General features: G+C 37.8%; 1 protein-coding gene across 5 annotated transcripts; it reads left to right on the top strand.

Moving 5' to 3' along the window:
* On the top strand, positions 1-26719 carry zeb1a (zinc finger E-box binding homeobox 1a). Of its 5 annotated transcripts, none has more exons than XM_067362235.1 (10): positions 1-78; positions 7543-7704; positions 9305-9352; positions 11250-11390; positions 11477-11679; positions 11811-11916; positions 13747-15374; positions 17174-17731; positions 17811-17982; positions 23173-26719. In XM_067362235.1, exons 1-10 carry the CDS (start codon positions 21-23, stop codon positions 23763-23765), a joined length of 3669 nt encoding a protein of 1222 aa, XP_067218336.1. In that variant the 5' UTR covers positions 1-20; the 3' UTR covers positions 23766-26719. The 5 variants fall into 5 exon arrangements, with proteins under 5 accessions (XP_067218336.1, XP_067218335.1, XP_067218339.1 ...); XM_067362234.1 differs by having other exon boundaries at positions 17808-17982; XM_067362236.1 differs by lacking the exon at positions 1-78 and adding an exon at positions 1135-1413 and having other exon boundaries at positions 17808-17982.
* The last annotated feature ends 430 nt before the right edge of the window (positions 26720-27149 follow it).

Genomic DNA, 27149 nt, shown 5'->3' with positions numbered 1-27149 from the left:
TTAGACACAGTGCAAAAATCATGGCGGATGGCCCCAGGTGCCAGCGCAGAAAACAGACACAACCACGACGCAACAACGGTGAGTCCCACAGGCTGAAATCAGATCGCGTGCACTAGAACGAAAGGCAGAAAAGTTGTTTTGAATTTGTTTTTCCACCTTTAGAGTAGTTTAATGACGACTTCTGAAGTTGTGGAGTATGGGAGTGGACTGGGCACCGTTATACCTGAGTCTGCCCAGACCGTTATACGGAAGGACGCGCGTCTCGTGCACTAGCTGCGTGTGCATTAAACTACATTAAACACAACTGAGTATCTAAGCGTTCGTCCTGATCAGAAACTTGTGGCATTGAGTTAATCAAATAGTGCTGTACTCAATCAAAACCAGAGTATTTGCTGTTTTTAAAGCAGAAACCTTTATTTACATTTAAATGACTTATCCCTAGAGGGCTTCTTGACAGTTTTCGGTACTGTAACTCCATCCTAATTTGCTCACAAATCTAATAAAACACTTAAAGGCACAGTTCATCCCAATATCTTTATCATTTAACTAACATGTTGTTTTAAACGTATGTTTACGACCGGTTCAGCAGAATGACAGTCTCATTCACTTTTATTGTAAAAGATGTAATAAAAGTGACTGGTGACCAAGCCTGTCAGTCCCTAACATTCATCCTAACATCTCTTAGAAATAATGACAGAATATAAATTTTTGGGTGAACTGTCTCTTTAAGAGCGTCCAGTACTGAATCTTAAAATCGATGGTTTGCTTGCCATCTCTTTAGCTGAATGTTATTTCTAGATTTTACAAGTGAATATTTTTTTTTTATTTAATTAATATCAAATAGCAATATACCGCATTATTAAAAAAAAAAAAAATCGTTAAATGCTTTCACCATTACCTCATAAGAGTAAAAAGTGTTACAGTCTGCATAAAAATGCTATAACTTAATCAGTAAGAATATCGTCTTATTTATTAATTTTAATGTAGCTATATATTGCTTAAATCCACTTTACTCTTATCTAAACATCCACGTCCAATATCGCACTGACTGGATGTTGACTTCTGGTTCGGCGTCGCTTTCTCTTTAAATAACCTTTCTTGTAATCCGGTAATAGTACAGTCCGCCGTTCAGTTATGAGCACCGTGCTACCTTTTCCTGTGCGTGCGTGCGACAACGAGCGCGGATCCGCTCGCGACGTAACACGCTCAGGAGCCGTCAACGTGTTTACCTGAACGGTGAGAAGACAACGGAGCGAGCCAATGTCCTCTTCTACCGTTCATCACACTCCTCGCGTGTCCAGAGCAGTGATTGCACAGACGCTGGAAGGGAATCGGTGTGTGAAACGCGATCTGCCCGACAGAAGCGCGAGAGAGGCGGCCAGCACACTCCACGGCAAATGGCAACTTGTGCAGGTAGAGAGAAGATGGTGTTTGATTGCAGTCGTGCATATGTCGAGCGCATCGCACAGACCGATGACCTCTTTTATCTCGCTTTCATCCACTATGGAGTGTTATTTCGCTGTATGCTCGTTGCTAGAACACAGATTGTTTTGTTTATGTTTTTATTTCCGCGCAGGAGTTTAGTTTTAGCGGCTGTAGAGTGGTTGGGAAAGAAGGATTTCGTGCATAAGGTGGTTGTTAGAGGTGCTGCCAGTCGTATTACCGGCCAGAAGTCAAACAGGTCGTTTTTTCCGTAAGGTATTTATGTAATGGCGGTGTGGACCGTTATTTGCTGCAGTGAGGGCGGGGCGGCTGCTCTCGTATGTCGGAGACTAGCCAGGTAGGATAGGTGACGAAACACCTACATAGGTGCTTTCATTGGCATTTTTTAGTAATTGTACTATTTTAACATAATATATAAACGCGTTTTAAGCTGTTTTATGACATTAGCCATTTACAGTTTCTTTGTAAGGAAACAAAGGTAGTCTTTTCAGGTCCAGAGAGTCGCTGATTCACTGTGTCCGTTGTTACAGGGCGAATTTACACTGTTTTATCCCTATCAAACATGTTTCGGTATGGTCCGGTTGGTATGTGCGATAGTAAATTATTAAATATTATAAGAATACACAGCGAATACGGTTTTTTTTTTTTTTTTTGGCGCGGGCGGATGTATTGTGTGAGGAACGGGTGGTGTGACGTAAGCACTAGGAGGAGCGCGCGGCGCGCACTGATGCTGCTCTGACTTTTATTTTCGTTCTTCGTGCCGCTGGTTCTCGCGCTTGACATGTTCACGAGGCCTTACAACCTTAAGGGCGTTAACTGCACGGAAATGAGGTCACACTGTGGTTTTTATTGGTCCAGTAACTCAGCCTCATCATGTTTTTTAGAGAAATGTCTCTGTTGCATCAGCTGTCATGTATGTGTCTGTCTGCTTGTGTTTGTTTGCTGATTTGTGGGGAATGTCAGTCTGCCTGCTTGCAGAATGTGAGAGTTAATGTTGGTAAGAAGCACATGAGATTACAAGTGTGCGTTTTACATATTACACTTGCTTGCACATCTCAAGTGAGATACAGAAAGACAGTAAATGACAGTCAGATAGTAGTTGCTTTGAGATTTTGGTAACACTTTATTTTAAGGTAACAGAGTTACATGGTACTACATGTACTTATTATAGTAATAACAGTAAATTATGCATACTTACAAGCAACTAAGCCTAAACCAAACCCTAACCAAACTCTATAGTAAGTACATGTAGTTAATTAATATTACACAGTACTTATTTGAGTAATTACAATGTAACTACATCATCTTAAAATAAAGTGTAACTGAGTTTTAGTAACCCAAGGTATATTTCAGAAAACATGAAGGTTGTGCTTTGAAATAGAGCACATTTTTCCCCGTGCTTATTCCTCCTGGCCCTTTCAGTCAACCTTTGACCTCTGAAGCCACACATGTTATCATTTATCTGTTCTTTCTGGATTCTTGTTTGTAGAACTGACCGTCTGTTTCATATTCTTAATAGCTATATATGTAGTGTATCTTTACATTTTAAATGGATATCATTATATCATTTTATATAAATGAAATATATACATGTACACACACACACACACACACATAATATTATATATATATATATATATATATATATATATATATATATATATATATATATATATATATATATATATATATATATGAAATAGTTTTATGGTAATTTGGTTAGAAGTAGTAGTCTTTTTATTTCAAACTTGAGTTATTAAAAGAAAAAAGACAAAAATAACAAAATATATATTGAAAAAAATAAATCAACATAATAAACAAGACAAAATTTAAACATAATAATACTCAACTCAATATTGTCTTGTCAATATTATTACTATATTTCAGAAAGATTAGAATATTTAATATATCTAATTATGAAGAGGTGAGATTAATTCAATGTTCAAAACAATACCAAAAAAGCCCTAAATGTCAACTTACATTTATAACAATAGAGTATATTGTAATGCACAGTATGTGTTGTAAAGGTATGGTGTTAATGTATGTATGCGTGGAACAAGCAAAAACAATACAAACACCTGTAGCACTGAGCTCTTCTCACACTTCCCTGTTGATGGAAAAGGGATATGGGCATTAAAGAGCTTTTCACATTTCACTCCATGTTTGTGGGGGGCTTGTGACTGCTGGGCATCTCTTTTTGCATGCTAATCTCTCCTAGTGGTTTGCCGCCGCTTTGTACGGTGGGGGAAAGTTTCTCAGGGTGAAGAGGAGGTCTTTTCTCTTTCTTTTTTTAGGGTGGGGGAGGGTTGGGAGGGACTTGTGTTTGTGTGATCGAAAGAAACAGAAATATGTTGGTGAATAAGTTTACATGGATATGAAAAAGGAAAGTTGTTTAATTAGTCTCACATGGCTTGTACAGTGTGTACAAGAGGGCTCTTATTAACCTAAAGACCTGGGAGAAACAAATCTCAGGTGACCATTGCTCCTAAGTGAATCTAAATTGATTATGTCCCAACACACACACTACACTTACTGCATTACATGCCTAAGTCTGTTGCTCTCTATACATACACACACACACACACACACACACACACACACACACACACACAAATACATTTATACAATTGAGTTCATAAGTTTGCATGAATCCGCAAGATTTTTATCAAAATATTAACTGAAATGACAGAACTCATTCTGTTATCTTTTGGTTTGTAACTTCCTTTATGACTTTTTTGTGACTTTCTGAAGGCCAGTACTATATTTAAAGGTGCCCTAGATTTAATAATTGAATTTACCTTGGCATAGTTGAATAACAAGAGTTCAGTACATGACATACAGTGACTCTCAAACACCATTGTGTACAATGTTTATGTGTACATTGTGTACATAAACACCTTCTTATATAAATCTCATTTGTTTAAAAGACCTCCGGAAAACAGGCGAATCTCAACATAACACCGACTGTTACGTAACAGTCGGGATCATTAATATGTACGCCCCCAATATTTGCATATGCCAGCTCATGTTCAAGGCATTACACAAGGACAGGACGTCTGGATCTGTGCACAGCTGAATCATCAGACTAGGTAAGCAAGCAAGAACAATAGTGAAAAATGGCAGATGGAGTGATAATAACTGACATGATCCATGATATCATGATATTTTTAGTGATATTTGTCTTTCTAAATGTTTCGTTAACATGTTGCTAATGTACTAAATGTGGTTAAAGTTACCATCGTTTCTTACTGTATTCACGGAGACAAGAGCCGTCGTTATTTTCATTTTTTAAACACTTGCAGTCTGTATAATTCATAAACACAACTTCATTCTTTATAAATCTCTCCAACAGTGTATAATGTTAGCTTTAGCCACGGAGCACAATCAAACTCATTCACAATCAAATGTAAACATCCAAATAAATACTTACGGGATTAGACATGTTGCATGATGAACACTTTGTAAGGATTCATTTTGAGGGTTATATTAGCTGTGTGAACTTTGTTTATGCTGTTTAAGGCGAACACGAGCTCTGGGGGTGGGGAGCACGAGAATTTAAAGGGGCCACAGCCTAAATCGGCTCATATTTAATGATGCCCCAAAATAGGCAGTTAAAAAATGAATTTAAAAAAATGTATGGGGTATTTTGAGCTGAAACTTCACAGACACATTCAGGGGACACCTTAGACTTATATTACATCTTTTGAAAACACGTTCTACGGCACCTTTAAAAAAAAAATTATTTTGTATATTTGTATTAATGGAATTTATAAATTTAGACAAGAGGGTGCAAACTCATGTGCAGCACACAGCTATATATAAACTCATACTGTACATAGATCTAAAAATATTTTTATCAGATATCAGTAATAAACTATCATTCCAAAGTATTATTATTGTATTATTAGAGTATTATTACAGTGTTGGAAAAAAAAGTGTGCTGCTTCATATTTTTGTAGAAACTGATTTTTTTCAGGATTCTTTGGTAATAGAAAGTTCAGTTGAACTGCATTTATTCAAAAATAAATCTTTTGTAAAATTAAATGTCTTTAGTGATACTTTTGATCAATTTAATGGCCTTTGCTAACTTTATTAATTTCTTCATGATATATTTACACACACACAATACATGTAAGTTTATTGCTGACATCAGTTTTTTTTTTATCGGCAGATCAAATAGATCCTCTTAACTACTGTTGCTAAAGACATATACACATAGAAACACAGAAATTCAGGTGCTTGCTTATAATTAATGCACTTTTTGGTTTGTTTGTTTTTAGTTGCTTGTCCTTTAGGATATCAGGGTGATCCTAAACTGTATTCTCTTGTGTGAAGTCAGAGCGTCTGTATGTGTGTATGTGTGTGTGCGTACACATATGGTGGCAGGTGCACTCTATATCGAGCCAGATCACCACATCCCAGGAAATGTCACATGAAATGGAGGTTGCCATGGTGACCTGATTGTGTTGATTATGAGGTCACACTGGATCAGTTCTACCTGCCAACACTGTCGCTCAGGTGGTGCATTATAACCCCACCCATAAAGCACAAGTGTGTGTGTCCTTTAACACGCACCCAAAAATGAAAACATAATTTACTCACGCTGCAAACCTGTATGACATTATCCTATGGAACACAAAAGCAGATATTCTGAAGAATGTTCATGCTGCTTGCTTCCATATAATTAACTCATGTCATTTTCTACATTAAAAGTCTTCTGATACAATGGACCTTAGTCAGGTTAGATGCCATATTGAATTTTATGTCGATGAAAACAAGGCTATGAGGGACAGTCTTTACAATCGCGCAAGTGCTATCCTGACTGTAGGTCTGTAGCTTTGTGTAAAGAACAGACAGAAATTTACAGTTTTGTCAGTACGAGTCTCTCTATTGCCACGCAAAGCTGTAGTATGGCTTGTATGGACCAGTTTTTTTATGTCAATTTGGTACTTTATGATACTATGGTATAAATAACTGAAATGTTACTGTTAAGTTGACCATGAAAGGACAGGTCTAGGAAGCATCAATCTTTTTTTTTTTTTTTTTTTTTTTTTTTAATGATGAGAGCCTCCATACTGATTCAGAGACGATAACAAGCTCCTCTCACTGCAACAATAAAGTAATTTCAAATTTATTTTTATTAGAGGCAAGACTGATTTCAGCTCTCCAAGGGATGGGACAGATATTCAGCAGTGATCAGAATCTGCTGTGAGAACACAGAAGTTTTTTTGAAGGAATTTTCCATCTGTATGGCAGAAATTCATAATTTCCATTTCTGGCATGCACAGGTATGTGAAATGACTACGTACAGGTCATTTCAGAGAACAGAAACTGTAAACGGGAACTTTTTTTTTTTTTTTTTTGCACATTCAGATCACTTTTACATCACTTCCTGTTGACATCCTCAAATTCTGCCAGTAGAAGAAACCAGCTCCCTAGAAACCAAGCACGTTTAAATCTGTGTATTCAAAAACACAAATTTGACACATGCACATCTGGAAATGTTCTTTGTACAAGCGCACACACACATCAGAGATGAGTTTTCCAGTACCTCATATTTTTAAAACTACAGCTCTTGGATTTAGCAAAAGGATCCATATGTAAAAATCTGTGCATCTGCGCAAACATACTATTAAAAACGCCTGCTTGTCTTTCCTTTCTCCATCGTGCCTCTGATGATGTCACACAGCAGGTAAAAAGCTTTTCTGGGCTGCAGGAAACTGATCTAAAATTAGACGAATCTCACTTCCTGTCTTTAGGGCACAAATTCTGCCTTTATTGTATGCGTGCACATATTAGTGCATCAGGGATGTGTGTGTGTGCATGTTTGACTGTGTGAACTCTTTATTTTCCCAAGAATACATACTTTCAGGTTTACAGTCATTTAAAAAAATAATAAATAAATCACAGATGTTACTGATTACAGAGACATCACCACTTGAACAGAACAAATAAGTCCTGTTTGCAAACATGTCCACGTGTTTTAACAGCATCAAATATGGCTAATAGTTCAAAGAGAGTATAAATATCACTGTTAATTTGCCTTTGGAAACATCTGTGATCCTAAACTGAATAGGCTATTCTCTCTCTCTCACATAGTGAGGAGTTTTAGCAGTGTGCCGGAGGCGACCTCAGATTCAGATGATGAAGACAAACTGCACATTGTAGAGGAGGACAGTATTGCTGACGATCCTGACCAAAAGTCCTCAGTATTCCAGCTCAAAGCAGCACGGCAGCTCTCTGACACATGCATACAGGACGGTGAGTAAACAAACAAAAAATTAAGAGATTAGAAACTTAATGCATTTATTTTGGTTAGTTCAATTAAGCTTTGAAATGAAACACCAAGTTTTCAGAAACAGATGCAGTTGTAACCTAAATATTTGAAGTATTTATGTAATAGACTAAGAATAAGGATGACTGATGTTTGACAGATAACATCTTACCACAGTGTAACAATCAGTCTGTCGGTTGAGTTACACGAGTTGAAAGTGAGGTCAGATTAAACTGTCTCATCTTTAAAAACTCCCAACCTCACAAACAACAGGATTAAAGTGAATAAATTAAGTTTTTTTTAAATATTCACATAAAACTTAGAACAACACAATAAAAAAAATAACTTTAAAACTTTAAGTTAAAAAAACTTTCTAAAGCGTGGAGTCCATTTGCACCATACCATAAAACAATCCATAAGAAGCCTAGAGTGTTGTCAGTCCCAATGTGAAAATGTCCACCAGTGTATATACAATAAACACAAGTGACAGTCCAATAAAGCACGATGAGGCTTTCTGGAAAGGTAAGTACCTTAGACTCCACAGTCTAGCAAGTTGGTGATAACCAGTTGGTCGTTGTGTTTGAGACTCCTGTTTGACTGCCATGCTGCCTGGTTGTGGCTAGAAGGGATACAGCTACGGCTGGAAGTGACGTGAAATGTTGCCATAAAACAATAAATTACATTAGCTACTTGTCAGATTGTGTTTTATTAATGTCTACACCTACCCCAACCCTAAACCTACCCTTATAATACAGTAATTAATTGTTGTTCAGCGTGACAAAAATGACGCAATATTGATGTGAACATGCCGAGTAAGCCCTGGTAGGACAATCTGGCCTTGGCTGTATCCCTTTTCTAGCCCCAACCATGCTACCTCCGTTATGCTGGCTTCCAGTCATGTGATCACTCAGCATGGCCTTAGTGCCGTGACACACAAAGCCGTCGGTCAGCCATCGGTTAGTGTCTGTCAGGCTAGATTTTGCTGTTTTTCACTTCAGCGGGAGTTTGCCCAATTCAGCATGTTGAATCGGCATCAGGGTGAGAGAAATCGCTCTGATTGGCTGTTCAGTTAAGTGAGTGGCACAGACAGAAGGCTGTTCTAATTTTACTTCATCTTACCAAAGCATTCCTATAAGCAAATATTTTTATAACAAGAGTCGCCTAGAATGAAGAAAGTTATCAGCATGATTGATGGTAAGCAGGCTCTGCTTTGCTTATGCTTTTGAATATCTGCAGTCTTAGTTTCGGTTTCCCATTTTAAATGACAAATATTGACTATTGATAAATGCAGGTGCAGAACACACATGCTAGTCGACAGTTGCATGTTCAAGTGCAGCTTTTTGGCCCAGATGCAGCCAACACGAGGCAACAACACAGTCTGCTTTTGTCACCGCTAGTTCTTTGACATCGACTTGCCTTTATTGGTACAGATCTTGTAGTCACTGCAGTCATTATTGCAAAGGTAAACTCTTCCCCTTATAGGAGTATGGGTTCAGGCAACAGGAAGTGACCTTTCTGAAAGTTCATTGTAAAAAAGAATTTGAACAAAACAATGAAGTAATAGATTTGTTTTTTTTCTTTCAACAGATGGCAGCCTGGGGCCAGATGCTTTAATACAAGAAATAAGGGTCAAAGGTCAGTTTAGTGCAACACATTTATTTTTAAATTAATGTCATAGGCTTTTACACTACACGACTTTTGCCCTAATTTGCAATCTGGATGAGTTGACACTAGTTGAGCAAGTCTAAAAATTTTGGGCAGGTGGAGTTGACAGATTTCACACAAAATTGTGTAGTGCATGATGGGCACAGACTCCAATTGTTTAAGCTTCAGACTGTGATTCCATCTGGTCAGAGGATAACCAAACAGGTTTGATATTTTGAGCCAATTTTAGAACACATATTGTTTTCATTCGTCACACATCTCTTAGAAACGAGGCACATTTCCACATGAGTTTGTTGTGTTCAGAACAAGTTTTTCTCTGTAGCCATGTAAAGTCCGAAAGTGTATTCCAGTCGTAAGGCAGGACAGCAAGACATAAAACAGAAACAACAGGAAGAAACAGGTGATGGGATCAGGATATACCACACAAGTTTAAAGTTTCAAACTCCGGTTGCCATGCTTGTCATGGAAAGATCTTGAAATTATTGTGGTAAAGGGAAAAATAGTTGGACTGTGAGAGTGTGTTAGGCTAGAATGGCTGGATCAGGTGTGTGTGAGCTCATTTCTCTCTCTCAGGCCGTTATTCATTCGTAATGTGTCACCTGGTCCTTACGGGCCTCCATAGCACATAGGCGTGGGCCTTACTGGCCCACTTCCCGGTCAAATATTAATACACTGTAGTATTATAAAACTGCTATGTTACTATTCAACATACAAATTCAGTATCACTGTATGTCATTCTGTTTCATTTAATCCAATGTGTGTTTCACTTGAGGCCAAAGGTTGTTTTTTGTCTTAAATTCGGTTGTATTAAATTTAAGGCCATAAAAAGCCTTAAATATCCTAAATGGTATAAGAAAATTCTTAATAATCATTTCACGAGGACTTAATTTTAGAGAAATGGTTAGCCCTAACCCTAATTTTGCTTAATGTGAATATTAAATCTCAAAAGGCTATGAGTTGTCAAAAGTAGTACCTTTTTGGTACTGAAATTGTAGAAATGTGACACTTTGAGCAGATTCGTAAACACCTCTGATTGGCCATTATTTTCACGTCTCATCGGATATGTCTGTTATTGGCTTCAATGATCAACGCTGTAAAAAGTTGTAAATAGTCATCAATGATGCTTTTCACCAAGCGCTTACAGAGATATACACGGGAGTGTTTGAAAGCAGGCGTCTATCGCGGACCATTCCGCTGATGACGCCTGCTTTCAAACGTTTCAGCTCCTGCTTTTAAATTCAAACACTTTCGTGTGCTTTCAAGCACTGCCATGCGTTGATCATTGTAGCCAATCACAGACATATCCAATGTGCACATCAACACAATGGCCAGTCAGCGGTGTTTACGAATCCACTCATACCGTTAATGATTTATGACAATGTGTACCTTATGGTGATTATATCATACCTGCAAAATCATAGCATTTGTAAAGAGCACAGCTGTGTTGTATATAGGAGATACCAGGGTAACCTCTATATTTCTGCTGTACCTCTATAAGCACCACCTACTGTCAGAGAGTGAAATTTCATTTTCATTCAGTTAGTGGATCAAAAAGAAGCTAATATGCCTTCTAAAAATCTATATATACACTCACTGTAAAGTTGTTTAGATTCTCACTGTTAGTCATTTTATGGTTTGATTGCTCTATTGTACATAAATGGCATTTTATTTATGCATGTCTTGAAAAAGGTCTTAAAATGCCTTAAATGTGATTTTAAAAACCCTGAAGATACCTTGTTTTTGTACATCACAATTTGTGTATGTTTTAAACAAAAAATGCAAATATATTTAATGTTGAAGCAGAAGCTGAGAAGAGGGTATTTGTGTGTATTGTAGTTGATCTAATCTGCCTGTGTGTGTTTGAAAGAGGAGTGTGTCACTGATGAGGAGGACGGAGCTGATAATGAAGTGGCCGGTGAGGAAAAGCAGACGGAAACGGAGCATATTTACTCAGATGCCCAGGAGGAGCATCAGAGAACACCAGAGCGAGGGGTCCATGATGAGAATGGTACAAATCCAGTTTGTCATTTTTTTTTTTTAAATCAGCTTTTCCTCTACAGCTGAATGCATAGATTGATTATGACTCTCTGTCAGGTACTCCTGATGCATTCTCCCAACTGCACACCTGTCCTCACTGTTCCCGTGGTTACAAGCGTCACACGTCGCTGAAGGAGCACATTAAACTACGGCATGAAAAGAGCGAGGACAACTACTGCTGCTCCCTCTGTAGCTACACCTTCACCTACCGCACGCAGCTCGTCCGTCACATGACCGCACACAGACACGTTCGAGAGCAGGTACAGCAGAGAACTCACACCTTCATGATGTTCACACCTCTCTGGAGGAAATGGCACAGACTTTTGTTCACAGTCACATGTTGACTCAAACTACTTTGAAGAAACAAACTTTTTCCTGTCTCTTTTCTCAGCGGACTATTTCTCAGTCAGGCGGAAACAGAAAGTTTAAGTGTACAGAATGCTCCAAGGCCTTCAAATACAAACATCACCTGAAGGAGCACCTGCGCATCCACAGCGGTCAGTTGCCAGCCACGGCACAACTTAAGTACAGAAATGATTCTGATATAACCCTAGTTAATGTCTTTGTAAATCCAGGTTAAACCCACGTTAGGATAAGGGCTCATTTTCAACACCAGTTTTAAACCTTGGTTTTGAAACCCTGTTCCAGAGAAGGGTTAACCTTTTTTAGCAGATTTTATACAGTAAGCGATTGTTATATAGAATTGAATCACCAATTGTGATATTTAATTTATTTAATATTTATTATCTTTGTACAGTCGCAGACACTTTCACACAGTTTAGTTTCAAAGGGAAACAACTAAAAATATTGAACAGTGACAAGAGATATATTTACAAGTGCAGAGACTTTTTTTTTGTATGCTTCTAGAAAAAAAGGAAGCCTGTAAAAAAATAAGAGGTAATTATGAAATAAAGTAATAAAAAAGTAAAGAAATAAATAATTTAAGTTACATTGTGAGATAAAGTTGCAATTGTGTGTTTGTTTTTCTCTGAGGGCTTCCATAATACCTTTAATAAAGTTAATAATTCTGAAATATGCAAATTAAAACATAGTTCATTTATTTCCTATTTTAATATATTTTAAAAAGCAATGCACAAAGCTGAATTTTCCTTCATTACTCCAGTCTTCAGTGTCACATGATCCTTCAGAAATCATTCTAATATGCTGATTTGTTCCTTAAAGGTGCCCTAGAACGTTCTTTCACAAGATTTAATATAAGTCTAAGGTGTCCCCTGAATGTGTCTGAAGTTTCAGCTCAAAATACCCCATAGATTTTTTGTAATTAATTTTTTTAACTGCCTATTTTGGGGCATCCTTAACTATGCGCCGATTCAGGCTGCGGCCCCTTTAAATCTCGCTTTCTCTGACCCCCAAGCTCTCGACTATAATACAGTGCATAAAAAGTTCAGCTAACAGCTAATATAACCCTCAAATGGATCTTTACAAGATGTTCGTCATGCATGCTGCATGCATGCGTTGGATCATGTGAGTTTAGTATTTATTTGGATGTTTACATTTGATTCTGAATGAGTTTGATAGAGCTCCATGGCTAAGAGCTAACATTACACACTGTTGGAGACATTTATAAAGAATGAAGATGTGTTTATGAATTATACAGACTGCAAGTGTTTAAAAATGAAAATAGCGACGGCTCTTGTCTCAGTGAATACAGTAAGAAACGATGGTAACTTTAACCACATTTAACAGTACATTAGCAACATGCTAACGAAACATTTAGAAAGACAATTTACAAATATCACTAAAAATATCATGTTATCATGGATCATGTCAGTTATTATCGCTCCATCTGCCATTTTTCGCTATTGTTCTTGCTTGCTTACCTAGTCTGATGATTCAGCTGTGCACAGATCCAGACGTTAATACTGGCTGCCCTTGTCTAATGCCTTGAACATGAGCTGACATATGGAAATATTGGGGTCATACATATTAATGATCCTCAACTGTTACGTAACAGTCAGTGTTACGTTGAGATTCGCCTGTTTTTCGGAGGTCTTTTAAACAAATGAGATTTACATAAGAAGGAGGAAACAATGGTGTTTGAGACTCACTGTATGTCATTTCCATGTACTGAACTCTTGTTATTCAACTATGCCAAGGTAAATTCAATTTTTGATTCTAGAGCACCTTTAAGAAATATTTTTTTTACTATCATCAATATTGAAGACAGTTGTGCTGCTTAATATTTTTGTGGAAACCATGGTACATCTTTTTCAGTTCCTTGAGGAAGAGAAAGTTCAAACTTACTTTTAAATTGACTACATATACTTTTCTAATCCATAAGCTTCTTTATCTCTGTGTTTATACAGGTGAGAAGCCGTATGAATGCTCTAATTGTCGGAAGCGTTTCTCTCACTCGGGGTCCTACAGCTCTCACATCAGCAGTAAGAAGTGTGCGAGCGTGAATAAAGCGGTCAACGGCCTGCCTCGCACACCTGGAGTGACAACGACTCTTACCATTTCTCGCCCAACACGCATCCTTCTGAGGGAGAAGGTGGAAATTACCAACAAGCCTCTGCAAGAGCAGCTCCCCCTGAAACAGATCAAACAGGAGCCTGTTGAACACCAACCCAAATCTGCGCCAGCAACACCTACAATAGCCACCACAAATACCAATGGAGTCGTGCCTCCGCAAGGTGTCGTCCAAACCTTGGTCCTGCCCACTGTTGGGCTGGTCCAGCCAATCAGCATCAACCTTAGTGACTTACAGAATGCGTTGAACGCTGCGATGGATGGAAGGCAGCTGTTGACTAGTGGCAATGCAAACGGAACCAATGCTAAAATCGTAGGCCAAGTGCCAGCGCAGACGCAGGCACAAGCTGTCATGTTGCAGCCACAGCAGGCACAGCCCCAAGTGATCTCCGCCATCTCTCTGCCAGTCGTGGGACAAGATGGAAATACCAAAATTATCATCAACTACAACCCCCAGCTAGACTCACAACTCAAGGGGGTAAAAGTGAACACAGTGCAGCCCACCGTGACGCAAACCAGTACGGCGCAAGCAAAATCTACAGCTTCTAACATCATACAGCAAAACGTGGTCCAGGTTAATTCAGTACAGTCCAACTCGACTGAAACCCAAACATCAGGTACACCAAAACCTACACAGGTAAACATTATTAAACCAGTCCAAAGCAAACCGCCTTCTATCATCAAGATAACCCCTGCACAGGCCGCCAGGTTGGTCCAAGCTCGGGCGGCACAACCTAAGCTCACCCAACAAACCTTACTACTAGTAAGGAGGGCAGATGGGTCGCAGAGCCTCGTGGTTCGACAAATACCTGTCGCCAATCCCAACACGCAGGACACCGAGATGAAATCAAGCCCAGACAAGACCACAAACACACCACCAGAAGACAGAAAGGAGACAACTGAAAATACCAGTTCCCTGGAGGATAATTGTGAACAACAAAAACTGACTGCACCACCAGAAATCAAAATCAAAACCGAACCAGACTCTCCATCCAAGGTCGAGACCGATATGCAGAATGAAGGAGAGAAAGAAGAGATGAAGACAGATGGAAATAAAGAGGAAGGGAAAAAAACAACAGCAACAACTGATGCAGTCACTCACTCTGGAACAGTTCACAGTGGCGTCGCCTGCGGAGATAACTTCCATAACTATGCGTCATGTCTGCTTTGTGACAACTCCCCAAATAAACGGAAGCTTGCAGACTCTCAAGACAGTGACGCCAAAGCGTCTCCTACAACTATCTCTCTCACCTCTTTACTGGATAAGGATAAGAGTGGAGCAGCAGAACGCCTCCTTCCTCTTTTGAAGGCCTACAGTCAGAACCCAGAGCCTACGGACGAGCAGCTGTCACAGGTTGCCAAGACAGTCAAGCTTCCTCTAGAGGCGGTCAGCAAGTGGTACCAGAAGATGCGCTCTAAAAGGATATTGCTACAGGCTGCGAGCAACCCGAAAAACCACCAAGAAGTAAGTACAAATCATTTTATTTAACTGTAAAATAGAGTTGTCACAATTAGGGCTGTTATGAATACAAATAATTGTAATTAAGTAAAAGTCAGCACTAGCCTCAAGTACCTTATTGCTTTTATAAGATGGTTACCACACAATACAAATATTAAAGCCAAAAATATGTATCAATGCAACTTTCATGAAGTAAACTTTCCCTAAAAGTCTTCCTTCCCCCTGAAAAAATAGTCCCTGACCATGAACAGTAACAGAAGTTACATTATTATGCCATTAGATTGCGGCAAAGACTGTCTTTATGAGTGTGTCAGTCAGTAGCGAAGATATTTAAATTGAAATAATGAATTGTTGTGAACACTAGGGGTGCAACGGTGCACGTATTCGTACGGAACGGTTCATGGGGCATATTCCAAATGGAAGTGATTATCCCTATACCCTACTCCCTCTGAAGGGCAAAGCCCTTAAGGCAGGAACACACCAAGCCGACGTAGACAAACTAGTGGCGACGAAAGTAGACTGCGATGTTAGCTCACGTTGGCAGTGTCTGGGTCCAAAGTTGGCCTGACACACCAAACCGACGCTCGACAGCCAAGTAGCATGTCCGTTCTGCGCCTGTGCAAGATGAAATGCCTTTCCATACCCACAGGTGGCAGTAGCTGAACGGCCAATCGGAATGATCAGATGGCCCTACGAGCTCCGATGCCGATTCAACATGTGTAATTGGCCAAAAAAAAGCAGACGAGGACCAATTTCAGCTGACGGTGTGGAACACACTGAGAAAACTTAGTCGGCCGAAGAACGAAATCTGCCCGACAGCCAACTGTCCGCTTGGTGTGTTCCTGCCTTTAAAGTGGGGACTTTGAAGTGAGCATGGCACGCACGTGCCATATGTAGCCATTTGGAATGCACTTTTCAAAGGGAGCGGTGTAATTTTATCATTATCTTCAGCTGGGATATTCCCATGACAATGCAGCAGATGTTGCTGTTTTAACGGCATAATTTTTTTTTTTTCCTTTTTTTTTCCTAACTGTTGCAAATAAACAACATACATTTTATATTTTAAAAAAGTTATATATATATAACTATATATATTAATGTTGTTCCACACCAGTAAAACCTTCGTTCATCTTCAGAACACAAATTAAGATATTTTTTGATGAAATCCCATGGGTTTCTTATCCCCAAGAGAAAGCAACGTAATTACTACATTCAAGGTCTGGAATATTAGTAAAGACATTAAAATAGTCCACATGACTGCTGTGGTTCAACCTAAATGTTATAAAGCGACAAGAATAATTTTTATACACAAAAACAAAACAAAAATAACGACTTCATTCAACAACTTCCCATACTATAGTCTCCTATGCTGTTTACATTGTAGACACAGTGCAGAGCTTCCATGTTCTCTGTCAGAATGCTGACTCAGTATTGGACAATAATGAGTTGGCGTTCTGACGTAGAACCTGGAAGTGATGCAGTGTATCTAAAACATTGTTTTTACTGTATTTTGATTAAGTTAATGCAGCGTTGGTGAGAATAAGATAGTTTTGAAAAGTAGTGTATATATAATACATATATTTACAGATATTTGATGCTTAATATAATATTTCTTAATTATAGTTCATTAAAATAATTATTAATATCAGACATGTTAATGCTTTCACTTAATGCACAAAGCAGTTATGTAATGTATCAAGGTTTAAAAAACAAAAAATTCTAAGGTGGTCATCAATGATGCTTTTTAAAATGAATGAGTTGTTCCTAAACATGTTGATAATTTCATGCTTTCTTGTCTGACCAAGAAAAATACACCATCTGCTGTGACTCAAGAAACGAAGTCAACTCAAGCCACCTGCACTCCCACTCAACCCCTTGATGACACCTCAGCGGACACCCAAAATGAAACTTCACCCGCCTCCCCTCCAGCCAGTCTCTCCACTGATGATCTCGTCATTGTAAAGACAGAAGACGTAGAGGAGGAGCTGCAGTCTGAACCGCTGGACCTCTCACTCCCTAAGTCCAGCCCCACTCAACCCAACACCACCACTAAGCTGTCGGTCTCCACCCAAAAGGAACCGCTCAACCTCACCTGCCTCAAAAAGCAACCGTTGCCAGGAAACACCATCTACGTGACGCAGGGCAGCACGGGTCCATTAAACATCGTGTCAGCGTCATTGCCAACTCTGGTTGCCATAGCAGAGCCAGGTGGTGTTCCGTGCATCGGCACTGCAATAACCGGCAACAAACGAACCATCCTCATTCCTCAGCTCACCTACACCTACACCACCAACTCTAGCATCAAGACGCCTGACAGTGTCTCGACAGACACAAAGGGGACAGTGATACTTAACAAATGTCCGGTAAGCACAACAAACACACACAAACATTAAGATCTGCACGTACCTTTCTTATTCGCTCTGTGTTTCTCTCCCTCAGAAGGTTCCGGACATCACTTCCGACTCCGTGTCAGGGGTAGAGGACCAGAACGATGAAGATTCACCTCTCATGAAGAAAAGGAGGAAGACTGTTGGTGGCCTGTACGCTTGTGATCTGTGTGACAAAATCTTTCAGAAGAGCAGCTCACTGCTGCGACACAAGTATGAACACACAGGTACGTAAAACCACATGATTTACAGCATTTGGACACTTTATTTATTTAAAATTACTAATATATTATTAAAATACAAAATATACCTGTAGCTCAACTGGTGGCACTAGCAACTCAAGTCTTGGGTTTGATTTACAGGTAAAACAATGCTGATATTAAATAATACTACTACCACTAAAAATAAATGTATACCTTTATTGCTCGCTTTAAGTCGCTTTGGATGCAATTGTCTGCAAAATGTATAAAGTATCAGACATTTGCTGATTTTTTAAAAACAGCCGCTGATCAGGGACAATTGTATCCTGCCAATCTAAAAAAAAACAAAAAAACCTGCTCAGCCAAAAAAACAAAACAAAAAAACGTTGTTGGGATTTTAAACGGCAAATACTTTAAGGGTTAGTTCACCCAAAAATGAAATTTGTGTAATTTATTACTCACCCTAATGTCATTCCATACCCATTCATCTTCGAAACGCAAATTAAGATATTTTTGATGAAATCTCAGTCCCTCCAGAAAAACGTGTTTATGTGATTGCATGATTTAAAGCATAATCAGCCAAAGTTATTGATGCAGGGGTCGCATTTTTTCAAATACGCCGCACAAATTGCCGATTTCAGCAAGCAAAATATGCGGGGCTAGCATGATTTCATAATCCCTGTATTTTCGTTGCAAAAAAGTCACATATATCTTAGCAGAAAGTTGAAAAATGTCGCATTTACTTCACACAAGTAAAGCGCCATTATTTCCCCCCTATTGCCATGGGAACCTAGTCTGGCTATCAACAGACCAAGCTCAATTTAAAATTGAACATTGGTCTGGGGAGTTTGCTATGTATTTCCTACTGCACAAGAGGCATGGTCAACGAGCATTAGTTACGCAATTGGATAGTCCTTCAACCAATCAGATCAACGATCCAGGTGACGTACTTTGCAGAGCGATGCGAAAACTCCAGACAGGTTTACTGTGTCTCAATCAGCTCCCTAGTTCAGTAGTCAGGGCACTGATCAGGGAATCAGCCACATTCACTTGCATGATATAACTAGGGAGCTGATTGAGACGCAGGTTTAGTTTGTATTGGTTTGTAGCATCGATCCGCAGTTTGCAGAAGCAGCAGGTTGTGAAAGTGAAACATGAAAGTGATCAGTATTTACACCCACTCAAGCAATTTGTTTGCTAAACTAAAGAAGTCATTCAGCATCGTCGAGAGTTTAAAAGGCGACTCTGATACTGTTCTGGTTCAGTGTAAATGAACGCGGAATATAGCCGCCCTAAACTACGTCATTGTCATGACAACCAAAAAGAATTCCAGTCAGTTGTGTGTCATCAGTTGCCGTTTGTAATCTTCCTATGAAGAGACTGTCGGATCAACGCTCTGCTACATTTCTCTCAGATAAGGTAAATGCTTAACACAATCGGCGTCACTGTGATTGTGCATTGTTATTTTGGAGTGACGGTCGTGCGAGAGACGGGTAGATCAGATAGAGTTTGAAAGCTGCTTGCCGTCGCTTCTCTATCGTCATCGTGTTATACCCGCCAATAGCGAGCAAGGTGGATAAGCCAGTCTGTGATTGGTTCCCACAAAAGTGTAACAGCGCAGCAGAAATGAATGCACAGGTTTCCAGACTTGCTGAGCGAAATCAAATCGCTGGCAGATCAGGCAGGATTTACCCAGACTAATGGGAACCTTATGAAGTGACGTAATTACGCGATGTGCACATCATCTGCAAACCCCGTTGTGAAACCAGTGATACCATGACGAAGCACGCAAATCATTCTCATTTGCCAACAAAAATAAGCGTAAAAGACCGCGCGAAGCAGTTTCCCGGTGTGTTACATGACAGTGGGGGCAAATTATTTTCCACTCCGTGCAGCTGCGTGTTGGACCACAGACGGTAGTTTGAGCCATGTGTTAATTAAGGTCTGGAATAAAACAGAATGAGAACTTAAATATTCTGTGATTTAGTATGCTTGCTTATCATAGAAAGTAATAAGAAATGACTCTTTAAATTAAGGTAGTAGCCTAGTGAGAACAGGGTGTTGGGGAATCACCTTTTTTTCTCTTTTTCATCAAACCGCAGTTTTTGAAAGTTCCCGCAATTTCATCACATAAAATTGCAAAAATATCCCGCATATTCCATCGCATTTTTTAAGAAAACGTGCCGCAAAATCAAGGATTTTTGCCCGCAACAATCACAAAAAAAATCCGCTTTTTTTCTGGAGGGACTGAAATCTGAGAGGTTTTTATCCTCCGTAGAAAGCAACCTAATTACCACATTCAAAGTTCAGAAAAGCAGTAAAACTATCATTAAAATAGTCACAAATAATCATAATAAAATGTGACTACAGTGGTTCAACCTAATGTTATGAAGTGACGAGAATACTTTTTGTGCACAAAATTAAAACAAAAATAACGACTTTATTCAACAATATCTTGTATTCTGTGTCATTCTCATACACTGTTTACATTCAGTGCTTCCATGTTCTACGTCAGAACGAAGACTCAGTATTGGCCAATGTTGTACACATGAGCAGCACGACTCGTGTGTCATGTTGACGCAGGAGCCGGCCAATAATGAGTCTGCGTTCTGACATAGATTACGGAAGCACTGCAACGTAATAGCATAAGAGAATGAAAGGGGAGAGAAGTTATTTTTGTTTTGTTTTTTGTTTTGTAGTCACAATGACTATTTCAACAATGTCTTTACTACTTTTCTGGACCTTAAAGGTACAATATGTAAAATTTTTGCAGTAAAATATCCAAAAACCACTAGGCTAGTGTTATATATTTTGTCCAGCTGATTACTAACTTAATATCTCTAATGTTTTCAACTACTTGTAAATCATGAGAAAATTCCCATTCTAAACAGTGACACGGGGCAATGCAGTCGCCTGTCAATGACGTCAGTAACCCTTTGTTACCGCCTTTACTGACGTAGAAACCACATGATAACAGTGCCGTGGACAAATGCGGAAGTAGTATCTAGCTTGCACTAGCTTGCTTCAAGCAGTTCCTTATTTACTTCTTGCACGTTTTATGGTGGATTGTGTTACTTATTTATGGAACATAATTACTGTTTACCATCTGTAAACTCGTAAACCCGTAAACTCATGACCGGAAAAGCGGAAGCGGCGCCGGCAACTGTGTCATAATAAAAGTCCCGCTGTTCGTGAGGCGTGTGTTGATCAATCGTTCCAGCTCCTCGTTCAGCTCCCGCAACACTCGGTCCTGCTCTGCTTCATACTACAGTAACGTTAATAATCGCATCCACGAACATGAGTTCTTCCAGACTCCAATCCCTATTCTTTTGCACCGTCCGTTGAGATGGAGACCACATGTCCCAAGTTTCCGCTTCATCAAACTACGCCTTTGTTTTGAATAGGCTTCTAGCGACCTCTAGCGGAAAAAAATATCTCAAATTGTACCTTTAAATGTGGTACTTGTGTTGCTTTCTATGGGGGATAAAAAAAAAAAACAAACTCATTTCAGTATTTCATCAAAAATATCTTAATTTGTGTTCCGAAGATGAACGAAGGTCTAGCGGGTTTGGAACGACATGAGGGTGAGTAATTAATGACAGAATTTTCATTTTTGGGTGAACTAACCCTTTAAGAGTCAATGACTTGATCATTATTAGCCCCTTTCGCACCACATAGTTCTCGGAACTCAGATATAGGAACTAGTAGCCACTAGGGTGGTTCTCTGAGAATCGCACCAGCAATTGGAACTCTGAAGCGGCCGCCCGTGGCGCCATATAAGTGCTGCATTTACGAACGTCAACAACTGGAGAATGGAGGGCGGCGTGATCTGAGCTGTGTTTGTTGTGGGATTCATGATAACAGAGATGGAATGTAGACCCATATGTTACACGATTGAAAGGGCAATAAGTAGGGCCAAGAGACAAAATCTCCTATGAAAACTTGCAGTGTTACATATCATCGAGGCTGAGAAAAGAACACTATGAACTATAAAAAGGTTCCTCTGGTGTGAAAGCCCTTATTACTGTGATTTGACCAGAAATTGATGCACCTCTTGATGGAAATAATATCACATTTATGTGCATCAATTTTTTTGGTCAAGATATTGAATTGACAATGCAAGAGTCAAGCACTCTATAAAGTCTACTCCAGCACATCCCAAAGACTTTCAATGAATTTAAGGTGCCAGTTAATGTGTGAAAATGATTCTTCATGCTCCCTCCCAACCATTCTTTTTGAGCATGATGAATTTTGACATCGTCATCCTGGAATATAGCCATGATGTGTCTTCTTACATGGTTGTTTAGGAAGTGAAAAGCTACACATCCCATCAATTAGGGTTAAAAGAAATTTGCCCTGATAAATAACATGCTAGAAACATAATAATCACTGTAATAATGATCCATCCATCTTAAGTATTTGCCTATTTCAATTTTAAACAAACTTTTTTTGGGCCGGGCGGTGTGTGTGTGGGATATATATACATACACACACACAGTGTATATATATAATATATATTTTATATATATATATATATATATATATATATATATATATAATATATATTTTATATATATATATATATATATATAATATATATTTTATATATATATATATATATATATATATATATATAATATATATTTTATATATATATATATATATATATATATAATATAACAGGTATATATATATATATATATATAATATAACAGGTATATATATATATATATATACCTGTTATATTATATATATATATATATATATATATATATATATATATATATATATATATATATATATATATATATAATATAACAGGTATATATATATATATATATATATATATATATATATAATATAACAGGTATATATATATATATATATATATATAATATAACAGGTATATATATATATATATATATATATATATATATAATATAACAGGTATATATATATATATATATATATATATATAATATAACAGGTATATATATATATATATATATATATAATATAACAGGTATATATATATATATATATATATAATATAACAGGTATATATATATATATATATATATATATATATATATATATATAAAAATAAAAACACACACACAATAATCTAATACAGTGTCATTCATGCATTTTGCAGCCACTATACCTGTTAATTTATACTTTCTTAATGGTAACCTCACCGTATTGCGTCATTCCCAGGTAAGCGACCCCACGAGTGCGCGATCTGTAATAAGGCTTTCAAACACAAGCACCACCTGATCGAGCATACGCGGCTACACTCCGGAGAGAAGCCCTACCAGTGTGACAAGTGTGGGAAACGCTTCTCTCACTCGGGCTCTTATTCTCAGCACATGAACCACCGATACTCTTACTGCAAGAGAGACACTCATGAACTGCCAGAACAGATCAGCACATCCACTCCTCCCTCTCACCTCGACTCAGACGAGAGAGAGAGCGACGCAGAAGACGAGGAGGAAGAGGAAGAGGATTTGTCCGCTCTGGACATGAGCGATATCAGAGTGGTGCGAGTAGGAGAGGACTACGAGGATGACGAGGACAGCGGGGGAGAGGAAGAGCAGGATCGAGGACATGAGGAGCAAGAGACTGAGGAAGGAGGAATGGTTATGGAGGTGGAGCTTGGAGATACAGACACTCTGGAGGAGGAAGTCGGGGAAACTGTGGAAACGGAGGATGCTATGGAGATGGAGGAATCGAGGGAGGTGTCAGGCAGTGCAGAGGAAACAGTTCTCACTCATAATGAAGAAAACACAGAGATGGCACCCGAGAACTGAAGAACGAACGCTCCTTTTTTCTTTCACTCAAGTGGGACTAATGAAAGAGGCGATGAGCTCTTCATCAAACTAATCGTCGGTTGCTATGGAAACTGTCTCAGCTCTTTACTGTGTATAAAACCCAGGTGTGCCTGATTTACAAAACAATATTTCCTTGTTTTTTTTTTTTGTTTTTTTGTTTTTTTAAAAAAGTATTTGAGTATAACAAGGAAAAAAGGAGAAACAAAAACTCCAACTCAACTAGACTTCACAGGACTTCAAAGTTTCAGTTGTTTCGCTTGGTTCTGTTACTGATCCGCCCCCGGTATGTCAAATTTTCAGTGTTCATGTGTTTTTGTTGCTCTGTACAGCCAGATTTCTATACCTTTATATTTGCCAATGAAGTTTACGAAAATCAGTATTTTAAAGTTTTGAAAAACAAAACTAAATTCTGCACTGCAGGTATAACTGGTTTACTAACTGGGGTGATTCTCACAAAAACTGTCAAGGAGGCTCATATTTCACTCCAATAATCAAAAGAGAAAAAAAAATGAAGAAATTGTATTTCGCTTGAAGAAAATTCAGCCTATTTTTAGGACCATCACAGGCATTATTTTATTGATAATTTAACACACTCCCTTCAATTGTCTATATCATTTGTAAGTATACATTGATTTTAATTTATGCCATAAATTTTAATTCATGATGATTTTAATAAACAAAAAAGCAAAAAAGGATGGTTTTCATTACTATATTACAGTAATGAGAGAACTCGGGCAAAAAATGCTTATTATCTGATGCAAAAAAAACTCAGTCTTTAAATAATACTTTATTTTCTTCATGCAAAATATAAATTTATTTCACCTCTTGATTTTTTTTTTATGTGAAATATGACCTGGGTATTTCTTTGTGAGACTTACCAGATACTTAATGCCTCAAGTTTAAAATACCATTCAGTATTTTTGTCTTGTTAAACAGGCAATCTGTTGGTTAGCATTGCCTCATTTTCCCATCTGATTGTTTGTCTGCCTTATGAAGGAAATTAGATTGCACTTCATTATTAAGAATTAATGATTCAATTTCATATGAGTCATTAATTATGGAAATATTCATAGGAATGCTTATTGTCATTTAACAATTGAATATAATTTAAACTGTTCACTTGTAATGAACTACTCGACTAATCAATAATTCAAATTATATTGTAATTCTATTTAGAGAAAACGTTTTGTATTAAGCACTCCAAAATATTTGTTGGTAACTGCTAAAAAAAATGTAAAGATACTTTTCACAATCATGACACCATATGAAAACAAAACAAAAAAACAGTCAGGAAAATTGATTGTCATTTTAACCTCAAAGGCAGTTTCACCTGTTCATTTATCTTTGTGTGGCTTTATGTTGTAACGTGTCAGTCTGTGTGTATAGGACATGCTCTAAGGAACTGCACACCCACAGCCTTATGCAAGACCGCCAAGCTGTAAGTGCCATTTACAAATGTTAACATAGTGCTCCACAGTCACACTGGACAATCTAGACTTTAGAGATTTTAAAGGCAAATAATATATGTCAACATTGGTCAAAAACCCAACCCAACAGATTTGATGAATTTACAAAAAGATTAAAGTTTGTAACACTGCCCTCTACCTGTGATAATCAAAATGGCGACTTTACAACTTTTCACTTTGCGCTCCTAAAGGTTTTTAGTATTTAGAAAAGTTGTTTTCTCTCTCCTAGCCCACTTTGGTGAAGTATTGCCTATTTAATTTTGGTATTAAAACAAGAAGAAAAAAAATGCTACAATGTACTAAACCAAGTCAAATTTTGAACACAGCGCTTTTAAATTAGGCAAGTATGGGCATATTTCAGACACTTTAATTCAGAAATCCTAAATTGTCCGCTTTACACAGCTTTATTCTTCTTTTATTATTCGGTTTGAAATTACAATAGCTTAAACCAAGTAATACACACAAGCCAATTAGTAGTAAGCTAAAGAATAATTTGATGAATGATGATTAAAGAAATGTACTTGAAATGTATGAACCATAGGATTGTACGGATAAGGAAACCCATATTCATCATCGACGTGTTCTCTCTGTTATTAAGATTTCCAAGGTGCATGGCTCTATAGACTAAACAAAATCTATCGTACAACAGGAAAATACGGACCGCATGTAATATGACTGTGAAGTGCACGATGAAAGCAGCACTTTGGAAGAGGCGCATAGGATTAATGTTTTAGTTGATTGTGTCTGAGCAGACCTTACAGTATTATTAATTTCAATGTATTTCAAAATGTTTATTCTTTGTGTTTATGCATGTGTATATTGTGTAATACCATCAGTATTATTGTCATTGACAAATGTTTCATTTGTAGAACCTTTTTATATACGTCTTATTTTTGTATTGCTTTATTTATTGCGTGTGTAATACACAATGTTGTAGTTTAACAATGTATTTTAGATTGAATTTCAGTGCCACGAAGGAGGATAAACCCTGATATACAGTATATAAATCCAACCTCACAGTATTAGTTTTATAACTTCAAGTTATTTTGTAATACTACCATAGAAAGTCAGTCAGGCAGACATTTGCACCCATAGTTTTGTTTTTGTTTTTTTCTTAAACCCTACAGCTTCACAGTAATTAATAGTAAATGACCCTTAAACCTGTGATGAAGAGCATGGATTCGTGTTATACTGGTGTTGAAATTGCCATTTTGGAACCAAAATAAGTCAACCCATTTCATCTACATGTGTTTTCATTTGTGCCAACCTTGCATTGTGTGTGTAAATGTCACATTTTTCACGAGGTGATGAACCTACTTGTAAGATTTTTCTTCCTTTGTTTCCTTTTATGATGACCCATAAAATAAAATGAAGTGAAGCACCAGGTTATTACTTATTCATTCTGATGAAAGCACACTAATATTTAAAGGGTTAGTTCACCCAAAAATGAAAATAAAACAATTTATTACTCACCCTCATGTCGTTCTACACCCGTAAGACCGTTCATCTTCTGAACACAAATTAAGATATTTATGATGAAATCAGATGACTCAGTGAGGCCTCTTTTGCCAGCAATAACATTAAACCTCTCAAGATCCAGAAAGGGATTAAAGACATATTTAAAACAGTTCATGTGACTACAGTGGTTCTACCTTAATATTATAAAGCGACGAGAATACTTTTTGTGCGACAAAAAAAAAAAAACTAAACGACTTTTCAACAATATCTAGTGACGGCCAATTTAAAAAAAATGCTTCGAAGCTTTACGAATCTTTCGTTTCGAATCAGTGGTTCGGAGCGCCAAAGTCATGTGATTTTAGTAAGCAAGGCTTCGTTTACACAATCCAAACCACTGATTCGAAACAAAAGATTTGTAAAGCTTCGAAGCAGTGTTTTG

This window comes from Chanodichthys erythropterus, chromosome 16 (assembly GCF_024489055.1).
Source record: "Chanodichthys erythropterus isolate Z2021 chromosome 16, ASM2448905v1, whole genome shotgun sequence".
NCBI classification, from domain to species: Eukaryota; Metazoa; Chordata; class Actinopteri; order Cypriniformes; family Xenocyprididae; genus Chanodichthys; species Chanodichthys erythropterus.
The sequence above is the reverse complement of the archived record's forward strand: the minus strand, read 5'-3'. Positions and strand labels throughout refer to the sequence as shown.